The sequence below is a fragment of the Takifugu rubripes genome, chromosome 7 (assembly GCF_901000725.2).
Source record: "Takifugu rubripes chromosome 7, fTakRub1.2, whole genome shotgun sequence".
In the NCBI taxonomy this organism is placed as follows: Eukaryota; Metazoa; Chordata; class Actinopteri; order Tetraodontiformes; family Tetraodontidae; genus Takifugu; species Takifugu rubripes.
In genome coordinates this window covers 9,268,365-9,280,545 of record NC_042291.1, presented here as the reverse complement: position 1 = coordinate 9,280,545, position 12,181 = coordinate 9,268,365, and the positions used below count along the sequence as shown (strand labels likewise).

At 45.2% G+C, this 12,181-nt stretch overlaps 1 protein-coding gene across 1 annotated transcript; it reads right to left on the bottom strand.

Moving 5' to 3' along the window:
* Positions 1 to 4,335: 4,335 nt before the first annotated feature.
* scx (scleraxis bHLH transcription factor) lies at positions 4,336 to 11,981 on the bottom strand. The gene is given in 3 exon segments (NM_001078579.1): positions 4,336 to 4,374; positions 11,240 to 11,456; positions 11,599 to 11,981. Coding segments are annotated over 3 exon segments (639 nt in total).
* Between the last annotated feature and the right edge of the window lie 200 nt (positions 11,982 to 12,181).

The following is a 12,181-nucleotide window of genomic DNA, read 5'->3' as shown; positions in this document are numbered from 1 at the left end:
GACCCTGATTTGGCACTTTCACAGGTGTGCACGACGGGGGGTTTGGAGAGGAAGCGTGCACGTATGTGCATGTATGGTGGGTCAGAGAGAGTGTGTGTGCATGCATGAGTGTGTTGACCTGCCAAACTGGCCACCTGTCTTTCCCTTGTTGTAGTTTTAGTGTTTCCTTTCATCCGGCCCAAGCAGCACAGCTCCCATTTGGAGCAGCAAGCCTCCTGCCGTGGTCTGCGCATTTGTGTGTGTGTGTGTGTGTGTGTGTGTGTGTGTGTGTGTGTGTGTGTTCAGGTCCCAATTGGCTTAGAAAGACTGATATCCCTAAAGGTGCATTTTGCTCTTTCCTCCAGGTTTTTATATCTTTGTTCTTCATGTTTTATTAAGACAGTTGGAGTTGAGACAGGAAGTTGCCAGCAGCCGTACGGAGCAGGAGAGGACACCAGAGGAAACGTTTGCTCCAGTGTCAACAGGAGGTCATGCCTCGTAAGGATCCCTGCTGCCCATCCATCTTTAATTAATAGAAGCTTTTCAGCTGGGTACCATCTGAGCGAAAAAACACGGATGATTTGGGAAAAAAAACAGGAAGTGCTCCTGTCTTACTCCATCAGTTCTCAGGATGAAAAATGTGGAAGGGACTTGCTAATTCTTCAGAGAGGAAATCGGAGAGCTGAGCTCGACTGATTTGCGATGCAGCGGCTGCGATTTTGCAGGACGAAGCCATGAAGCAACAAATACGGACGGTTCCCCGGGTGCCGATGTTTTGATTACCTACAAATTACCACCAGACTAACCTCTGTCAGCATGTTTGGACTGACATCCAGCTCCTTCTTTTGGTTGTTGGTTCTCTTTAATTTTTTACCCCCCAGATTGAAGCCAAAAACAAATCAACAACAGCAGAAATGCTAAACAACATGAAATCCATTCAGGACAACTACAAAAACAGATGATGATGGTTTTCTCTGTTAGGTGTGTGGATACATAAAACTCAGCTTCCTTTGACTCGAAAAGGTGGTGCTTACGACTCCTTACAGTGCCTCTAAGCTAATGCCGGTTCATATTTTTTGATGTGGCGGTTACTGCCTCAAAGCTCCAGTGAGCAGTTCCTGTTGGGTCAGGGTTGTTTTGTAGCACCATGATCCGAGGGGTCGCTAACAAGAAGAAAGTTCCTGCTCCAGATCCAGAACCTTTTTTGCTGCTTAGCTCGATACAGAAGAAGAACACTGAGGAGGAGAGTTCCATAGTTTTGTGCAACTAAACTGAACCATTTTGTCCAGTGAGGGCGGGGATTCGTTTAAAGGTGTAGGTGGTGGCTAGCGTCCAACATTGTGGTGAGGCATTGGGGCTGTTCTGTCATCAGTGGACCTGGCGCTTTAAAGAAAGTAAACAGAATGTGGAAGAAGGAAGTTTACCCAAACCCAAAGGCTTCAGACAGACCATTTGGGTACAGATGGGTGTTTTAACATAATAAGAGTGTTGAAGGAATGGCTGAATCAGACCGGAATGTTGTCATCATGTCAATCAGATGGGGTTTATTTATCATTTACCTATAAATAACTGCAATTAGATCCATATGCTATATCAGCCAAAGCTGAAGGTATCGGCATCAGCTTCAGCTCTGAAAAAGTCAGATTGGTGTATTGATGTGGAGCAGCCCATCTGGCACAGTCGAAAACTCTGCGAACGGACAAAAGCCTTTATTTTATTGCCTTAGCGCTCCGCGTTCGTGTGCCAGGTTTCCACAGGAGCATCCTCGTCCATTATAGTGATATGAGCCAGTGGATCGTCCAACCTCCGGTTCACCTTGGTCCAAAACCGCCCACTTAAACTCACCACAAGTCTGCCCTTTCAACTGATCTGTTTTCATCAATGTGAAACCCAGTGATCATTACACAGCTAATCTATAATGCAGATCCTCCTGTCTGCACATGTGACTACACACGCATGCATACGATCATCTCTTTTGTGCATATGTAAGTTTGTCGGTGTATGAGTGTGTAAATGGTCATCTGTGTGTGCTAAATTGTGTGTGTAGGCGTTAGGGGAACCTGATCTGGTCTGTGTGGGAGGAACTGGTTCCTTTTCCCCCCTTTGCTCAGACAGACAGCCTGCTAGAGAGATCAGACTAACTGGACCAGAAGTCATTAGGACACGCTAGAAACACATCGCTTTTTTTCCCCCTCAAAGCTTTAACTTCCTTTAAAAAAAAAAAAACCCTCTGCAGTAAGATTATCTACGTCTCGGCAGCTCATAATAGAACTTGGAAAAAAAAAGGAGGCATGGCGCTTTTGTCCCGGGACACAGCAGGGACCATTTAAGGTGAAACTGTGCCCTGCTCTGGCCTTGAAGCTCTTTTCAAAGCAGCAGAACTTCACTGGTTGAATGGCGTTTTTAATCCTCCCAGATGAAATTTATGAATGTCTCCAGGTCTTCTCACTCTATGCGTTTAAAACTCCTGAGCATTTCTTTTTTAAAGCTATAGATTTACATTTACACCTTCTCGGCCTTCGCCGCCACTGTGAGTTATTTCCACTGCTTATTAAAGGATTTTGCCCAGAGGAAAAGCCCTCACGCAGTAACTCTAACACTACGTGAAGGAAAAGTTGGTACTCTTGGTACCCCTGGGGTGTTTTGTGAGATTATACACACATTGATTCTGCTTTGATTTGCAGTGTGGCTTCCTCTAAAGCACGCGCTTTGGCACTGAGATCCAGCAGCCTTTGAATTCTGGTCAGTTGTTTTTCCTCACCAGACACTTGTCACATTGTTGGAAAAAGCTGCACAGTTGGCACCTCAGCTTGCAGAAACAGCCTATTAGCGCTGTTAAAAATAATTTGGAAACGGCCAAGCTGCGCAGGATTTAGCCTCCATTAAGGGAACGTCTCATTTACATCTTGCTAGATGGTGGAAAATGGCTTCAGAAGTCGTTCTGTGGTGTGAAAACGCTGAATTGGGCATCTTTGAACCGGTATAATGGAGTCTCGCTGTAACTACTCTAATTATTTTGAAATAAAATATCCACAATGTGCATCAGAGGAGACGCGTTAGTTAAAAACACTTGACTGCAGGTATACTGCCCGCATGGATGGAAAGAAGGAAACGTTTTCCCCTCTTAAAAAAATAGTAAAAGTCAATATTCCACATCAGTAATGCCCTGATTATTTTCCATAAAGGCAGTGAACAAATCTGGAGCAAAAGGAGGGAGGAGAGAGACGGAGGGGCGAACGGAAAGAATGGTAAAAGCAGCCACATGCAGGGATGGATGGATGGATGGATGGATGGATGGATGGATGGATGGATGGATGGATGGATGGATGGATGGATGGATGGATGGATGGATAGATAGATAGATAGATAGATAGATAGATAGATAGATAGATAGATAGATAGATAGATAGATAGATAGATAGATAGATAGATAGATAGATAGAGTGAGGGAAAGCAGCGGACACGAACTTGCAGGTGGAGACAGTAAGGAAGAGGACAGTGAGGGGACATCGGCACATGTCCAAACAGACGTACCTGCAGATTCGATTCTGCCCTCTTTTTTCCCTCCCCCTCTTTCCTCTGTTCCTCAGGCCCCCTCGCGTCCGCCTCATCTTCAAACCACATCTGTCTCTGCTCTGATCTCAGTGTGCCAGAACAAAATGAGTGTGTCTCTGTGTGTGTGTGTGTGTGTGTGTGTGTGTGTGTGTGTGTGTGTGTGCACGCGTTGACAGAGCAGTAAAACAAAGATGGATTCCCAGATATACAAACAATTTATTGATCTTGAGTTATTGTCCAGCATCGAGACATTTTTGGTTACTGAAAATCACCACCCACACGAAGGTTCCAGCATGTATTCGGCGATGCCCATAAATTGTCAATATCCAATGTATTTTTATTATTATTATTCATTAAAGCATTAATGCCGTTTAAATAACATAGTGTTATTACATAATGTAATGTCACATAAATATACATATATACTTCAGTTTAATAACACACCACACTTGATGAATACAGATCTCATATTTGCCGTGTGGTTTTGGATCATGTGCCATACGTTCCTTCTACTCTGAGCAGAGTCTTTGAACAATACAGTAAAACTTCTCTTATAAGTGTTGCCGAGGGGCTCTTCGGGTGCTTCAAAGGCACCGTTCAACTTGTCAGAGTTATTTCAGGAATATTTTAAAACATCCTGAACATTGAAAACATCGTTATTTTATTTTATTATTTTTTTAAATGCAGAAATTCTTGTTCCTGGGGACGTCTTAGAAGTGCTAAAGATGTCCTTTGTAAAAAGTCTCATCACAGTTCCGCTGAATTCTTGGAGCTGCGGTGTGCCGTGTGGTTTATTCCTGGTTAACTTCTGATGGTGGTCTTCCTGTCTCTGTCTTTGTTCTGGAAGAGAGAGAGGCCGCAGCTTCAATAAAAACAGTACAGCGACAACAATAAAGGTGTTCTGACATTCATGAAAAGTCACTAATGCCGTTTTTGTCTCTATTATTGACCTTGGAGTCGTGGTTGATCGTTCCGGGCCTGATTTAAAGATTGATACAACCGGATGTCCATATCAAATTCTTTATTTCCTGGCTCTCGAGCGGACCTTTTCCGACCTGTCCAGGAAAATCCCATCATATTTTCCCTCCTCTCTGACTGAATCAATCAGTGCTTTTACGTAGGGACCACGATCAGTCCCGACGTTAACATTGGACCACTGCTGCTGTGTTAAAGAACAAAATCATCCAGTAATTTTCATTTCACTCGCATTTCCTCTGACTTTTTTCCTCCCCTTTGCCTGTCTCGTCTCAGATCGGCCCCCTCCACTCCCCCGTTTGCCGAACACCTGTTCCACATTTCCTCCCACGACGTGTAGGTGTTTGGAAAGATCCCCGTGATTGACACAGACAACGGCGGGTAGGTGTTTGGAAGGGTATCAGGAAGTAATGAGAGAGTGAGATCATAGGATTTGGACAGGAATTGGTCCTCCCGCTGATTGAGGTGAGCAGAGGAGACGCCGGGGTTATTATTGTCAATACTTTCTCCAGCTGGCCCGAGAGTAGAGGATCACCGTTAGATTTGCAATTATCTAGACATGAACCTTCGTCATTATGTTGTTGGCCTTGTACGCAGCATCTTTCAGCTATGTTATTAGTCGGTGTTTTTCTCATTTCCAGACATTTCCTCTGCGTCTAACGCATGTTGCGGGAACATTAATATTTATGAAACAACAACGGGAAATGAGTGAGTGGCATGTTGAACGACATGTTAACATTTCCTCCCATTGTCCAAAAAAACCCCAAGCCAATATGTGTTGCAACGATGTCTCTGCAGAGTCCAAAAACAGACAGCACTGCGCTATGTTCCTTCACAGCTGCCATTCCTGACGTTTCAACCTGCTTTTAAATCATCAAATGATTATTCAAAGCCAAAAACAGATTGAGAATTGAATGCTTGAACACATGTAATGTGCAGTACGACCACCCCGCCACAAGAGGGCGAACAATGGGCTTCGGTATTTTGCACAAATTTGAGGGGGAAATGCATTTATATGGGCATTAGTTTAGTATAACCTTCAAGTTAAAATGGTTATTGATTTGTCTTTATTTCCATGGGAAAAATGTGAATAATTATGAGGTTTGGAGGTGACCAGAAACTTAAACGTGGTCCGTGACAAATAGATGAATCACCAAATTACATCAAATTGCAATGGAATCCGGGGGATCGGCCCACATGTGAGAGCTCAGCAGTGGGTTAGAAGCACAGCTGTAGCTGGTGAAGGCAGTTCAGCTGGAGTGTGACTGGTTCAGTCAAAACAGGAGGCGAGAGGGGGGGTTAATGCTGGCCTGGTAGTCAAAACAACCTCCTGAAGTCTAACAGGGCATGGTAGGATGACATCCCACCCCCGTCCAGGCATAGACATACCATTGCCTTCCCTGGGGGGTGATTTGTCAGACACTAATATGATTACCTGATGATGTTTACTTGAGATACGATATGATTATATTACCATTCTAGACCAATATTATGGTTTATTAGGGCCATTAGAGTCTGCTTTAACTCGAATTCAAGGACAGCTAACAGCACCTTATCAACGCAATTCTAAGTTTGACGTCCTTTTTTCCGAAATTCGATCCAGTCCGTTCATTTACCTATAAATGTGGATTTTCCATGCGCTGGCTCGCTCGTTTTTTTCCCCCCGTGTTAAGCCGTTCTGTCGATTACAAACATCTAATTTAGTTTCTGGCTGCTTGAGGAGAGGGAATGACTGACTGGAAAAAAAAAAATTCCACTTGGGTACTGGCCTGACAATTGAATAAGGAGATTGGTATTCAACCATGAAATGAAAACTGGTAATCTCCCTTTAGATTATTCAGTGAAAATATGTGTTAGCTCGCTCCAGTGTCCAGCAGAAACTATAATTACCCTGATAAATGGTCTTCATGGAGAAGATTAAAGGTGCACATTCATGCAGTCAAATACATTTTGGCTAATTGACACACCAAATAAGCCAGTGTGCCACACTGTGGCTTGAATGGATCAGACATGCACTGCAAGCCGACTGTGGTCTGCTAAAGAGAACCCTAATGGCTACTGAAAAACACTTGATTTATGTTAGATTGTCGAATCAAACGCAATTTGCACCAGCCCGCCACAAAGGCGTGCAATTTTTCAATATAGCCGTGGCGGCTTTAATGACTCCAGGAGTAGTTTTGATGACTTCATTATGCTTTTACACTCCACCGGCACTCTTACAGCGGTGCTCGGCAACCGCAAATGCTGGCGCAGCGTGTCTTTATCCTCAGCAGATAAGGAACGGTTCTAAGGAGCTGTCTGGTTTAAAATACCAGTTTCTGCTTCTCTCTTTCCTGGATCAGTTTCCTGGAGTTTAGCCCTTAATTTGCTCTGCGAGCGACCCTCTCCCTAAAGACCAAATGACAACAGAATGATAGTTTTGCTAATAGATTTTGCTTGTTATCTGACCCGACTTCTTCTGTTGGCGTTAAATTAGGGTTTAACTGCTTCCATCTGTGCCGAAAATATACGGACAGGTCCGTGCATACAAGCAGACATCACACACAGAGCCAGGCACTCATGCAGGCACACATAGGACGTGGGCAAGAATATATTTTAAAAAGGCCTGCAGTCTGTCCGCTGCCTTGGGTTCGGCTCATTAGCATAGCTTGCGCTTGGAGTAGAGCCGTCAAACCTCTCGCTTATGAGGCATGCCGCATTAGCTGCAGCATTATTCACGTATAAAAGATATTTGGCCTTCATCTGTGACCTTCTAATATCTACTTCAACCAATGATGTAATGCTTTTTCCTAGCAAAAACACACTAATAACCAAGCTGCTGCAACAACCACAGTCATTAGCGGGCTGTTGCACATTCACTATCCAAGCATGCAAGGCGTCTTTTGGTGCATGCTTCACTTGATGTCTACAAAGAAGCGAGTGTAGAGAAAAAAACAACTGTCTAAACCGGAGGATAAATAGCTAAGTTGATTATCCTGCTGAGCCTTTGACTATTTTTTTCTGCCTCCTTTTCTCTCCATCTGTGTTTCCACAACTTCCTGCAAACCATTAGTTTAGAAAGTGCTGAAAGCACAGTCGTGATCCAGAGCTCCTTAAGTGAGTAATCATATAGGGTGGGTGGGTGGGGGGGTCTAGAAAGATGTAACGAATTGCCGTCTGGCCCGGGGAAAAAAACAGACAGAGAATAAAATGCTTTTGATAAATGCATTTAAGTGTGAGTGCACTTGAGTTTCTATGATCTCGCCTGTGTGTCTGTCTGTGTGTGTGTGTGTGTGTGTGTGTGTGTGTGTGTGTGTGTGTGTGTGTGTGTGCGTGTGTGTGGGAGGGCGTTTCACAGAAAGCGGTTTCGTTGCTTCTTAAACATCACCATCAAAGTCCAACGTCAATGTGTTTCTAATAGCAGCCGCCGAATTAAACACTGACTGTACGGGCCTCAGCAGAGGATAAATCATTTACAGAACAATTAGCTCATTTGTTGCTCCACTCGGCGCTGCCAATGACTTCCAGACGCACAGTGCCAGCCAACAAGCACGTGCATGTGCGTGTCCCCTCCTTCTCCATCCACATGGATGTCATTCGTGTCACCGGTTGGATTCTTTTTCACCAGTTTCCAGCCTCACTGGGCAGTTTTAGCATCGCTGTCTTTCCAGCCTCACACACTACCCATCTACTATAAAAGCTTAACTGCTGCCCAGAACGAAAATTAGAAGAGTGTGAGATGTTTGAACAATCCACACGTCATCTGTTAGTTTTGTTAAATGTGTGGATTTGCTTTTGTTAAATTTCTGAATGAATCACATCCCCCGGTTTGAGTCATATCAGGGTTGTCCCTTTAAATACTTGTTAAGTCATCAAAATTTGGCAACGTCAAAGGAATTACGGTCCCTTCACAGCAACCGCGCCGTGACTGTCATTTGCCAGGCTTTTATTTTGTCTCTAAATATATAAAATCCCTTTTAATTTGTCAAATGAGCGTCTTTACAATCTAAATCTTGGAAAATACTTGCACTTGTCCCCTCTGGTTTTAAAAGAGAAAACTTCAGCCCCATTGCTTTTGCTGGCAGATGAATCTTGCTTTCTGTTCGGGTTTGTCAATGAGATGAACTGGCCGTCTCCCAGTTCAGAGCCAAAATAAATAAACCGGAGTTGACTGGGAAGTTATAAAACGTTTCAAGTGTTACAGCTTAAAGACAACGGAGTAGACAAATTAACGTATTTGGAAATGTTTTCTGGGTTTAGTTTTGGACTAAAGATGACATTTGCCACTTGTCAAAGCTCCAGTACGCATCTCTGGGTAGTTAAAGATGATTTCAAGGAGAGTTTTTCTGATGATAATCATAAAAAAAGCCTTTCGGTATGAGGAAAAGTCCTGGAACCTGACAGTCGCACAGATGGACAGAAGCAAGGAGGCCTAACACAGGATGTCTGCATCAATCAAGGAGACAGCGCAGGGATTTAAACTGCTCACCTCAGTCCCCCAAACACGGCCCCGAACATCTCATTTACAGATGTCGACATCAGGAGTGTCCTCCCTTTTTCAAAGCACGTATCAAAGGGATTGCGTCTCGACATGTGTCGTGACACTGGAAAAACGTTAGAAACAGACTTTGGATTCAGATTCAAATGGCCATCCAAAGCTCTCTAATGGAAAAGAATGATCCCACTACTGTTCACTTCCCTCTGAACACACACAGGCGAAGAGGAATGATGAATTAGCATCACAAAGCCGACAGTGGGAAGGAGAACCTGTACGAAAGCGGATAGGACGTGCAGAAAAACCACACATATCACATTAGTATTCCAGCGAAGATGTGATATAATTTAGCCCTCTCGGTGCAGTAGTCATTACTCAGAAGACTGTTTGCTTTAGAAATAGTTATAGGGTACACACACATAATTAGCGGAAATGAGAGTATACTTTTCTCACTTTTTCCCTCGATGGAAACGAGCGTGATTGAAGCGGCGTCTTTAAGCAGAAGTGACAGCTGCGATGGACCTCAAAGACCATAAAAACATACAGACAGAGCAGACTCAGGACGCCCAGAGTCTCTTTTCACCTTCACATTTGCTTCCTGCCTGTAATCACCGGCCCCGTGTCTCCCGCTTAGCTCGATTCAACACACCTCGCAGCCACTCCCCCCCCCCAAAAAAAAACCCCCACTTGTTAAGTACAATCTGCAGATGAGGGAGAGTCTTGGAGGCTGTGTGAAGCACTCTGACCCGGCTGTTGTCACACAGGGTTGAATCAAAGCGGCTGTGCTGAAGAGTGTTTGTTCAGGACGCGTGCGTTTGCAGCTCAGCCCTGCGTCTGCAGCAGGAGATACTGTTACACAGCTCCTACCCCACAGCTCTGACCTCCGCCGGGATGATCGATACTCAGAGCCCAGGGACGGGCGGGAGGATGCGAGTGAAGCCGGTGGAGAGGTGAAGAGAAAAGGATGTAGAGGAGGCTAATTTGAAGCAGTGCTTATGTCCTAGTGTTTCAGGTGCTGAGGACATCAGCAGTTCATAGAGGAGGCAGCAGCGAGGGGGAAGGCACCCACTGCTGAGACTCAGGTTATCCCCCAGCTAAAGGGTCTCTGGGTTTGGACACTGAGGAGGGTATTAGCTTTCACACGCTGCTGGGGTAACAGGGGAGTCTGCCAGATGTCAGCTCCTTACCCATAAATTCTGCTAAATGGACGGCAGCTAGGTTAGAGGGGGAAAGTCGACTGGACGTCGGCCCCCGGTGGGTTTCTGCGCAGGGTCATATCAGCGTCATTTCTGATAGGAGCCGTTCACTCTGCTTTTTTCCCCCCTCATCAGATTGACGACTTTCCTTCGCAGGGACTGGTTCTGATTACATCGTTTTCCTGTGCCAAATCAATCAAAGCTGAAATTTGCCAATGACTTCTCTTAAAAGTATCAAAAAGAAGGATGGAATTGTGTCCGACACAGGTTTTTATCATGTGCAGCGTGCGTTGAACGTATAATGTTCTTGTTTTGCAGCATATTTGCGTGTCTGTCTAAAACCAGAATCATTCGTCTGTGGTTTGGTTTATGCCATAGAAGTACTTGGTTACTTATAGAAAAGTCAGAGGAGATCCTTCAGAATTAGAGAGAGCGTTCGCCTTTTGACAAATATGGGGGAAAACAATATTAATTGCATCTGTGGACGACTGAAAAAGTCATTTTTCTGTTTCATGATGAAACAAATCCATAAGCGGCCACTAAACTTTATATTTCTGGTCAGTTTTTTAGAGGTTTTAATTAAAATCTTTATATACTGAGACTGATATTGCTGCTCTTTCAGCTGTGGGAGGATCTGATTGGTTCCTGCTGCAGGAACGCACTTGCTGAACTTATTTATACCTGGAAATGCAAAAATCTGTATTTTGAACATTTATAAAGGTGGTATTCTGTATATGCCACCCTTCACTCAGACTCACACATATTGTGCAAACCACCTGCTCGGGGTTAACCCCCCCGAAGGACAATAACATACAGCCCCTCACCCCAAAAAGAGGACTTTAAAGAGGTTTTGCCTTTAATGATCCTGAGGGACAATCAGGTTTATAGGCATGGTGACCGATCTCAGGTCGACTTTAAACACCGAAGTGACCCCGGACAGCTTGAAAACATTCATCATTCATCTTTTGGGGAAATAACGTTTTTTCTCCGTATAGGTTTGCCTGTTTTTTAGGGTTGTTTTTTGTTTTGTTTTTTATAGTTTAAAGTGTTTCTTACTCACCAGTTTCCTCTGGTTGCTGAGGCAGAAAGTACAGATGTGCTTCGGCTGAGCTGATTGGTCGGATCCCCGGGTGGGGGAGGAGTTGACGTGGAAGAACGGCGGGGAAGGAGCGTGGCACGGCTGTCCGTCGTGAAGCCCCTCGCCCAGGAGCAAGACATTTCCCAGGTGGCTGATGTAGCTGCTCGCCAGGCGTAGCGTCTCGATCTTTGACAGCTTCCTAATCAACACACGCCAACAGATGCGTCGATCCAAAATAATAAAAATAAACAGGTTCGCCAATTTCAAATGTCAGTGTTTAATATGAGCTACATGCTACTTTGGTATGGAACAAAATGCCATGTGTCATGTGACTGCTGTACCTGTCGGCGGGCTCGGTGGGGATGAGCGTCCTCAGCGCCGTGAATGCCGTGTTGACAGAATTGGTGCGATCTCTTTCCCGAGCGTTGGCCGCGGTCCTCTGACGAGTCTCCCCCATGGGCGAAGACATCGGCGGGCCGTGTATCCCCGTCATGGCTCCTATATCAATCCCTGCGCACAGCTTCCTCTTCCTGTTCACCTTGATGTGAAAGGCGGAGGAGGAGGAGGACAGGCGGTAGGCCGCGGAGTTGGAGGAGTTGGCGGTGCGCTCTTCGGAGCCCGAGCCCTCGCTGCCATTCTCCTCGTCGTCTTCAGAGAGGAGGGCAATGTCGCCGTACAGGAAGCGGCCGGCCGGAGGTGCCGTGCGCAGCATGGCAAATGTCATCTTGGCTGACAGCTGCTAGTCAATCCCTGCTGGACTTCCGCTTCTTCAGCTTGGGTCAGCGCTTTGTTGCCTGAGGTTTCTTTGCAAACCGCCCAACTTTGGCGTTGAACCAGGCGAATATGACGCAGCCTTTATGGTGCTGACCTGACCTCAGGGTCTCCGGGCCTGTTCGCTTTATCGCTCTTAGTATTCGCAAAAAC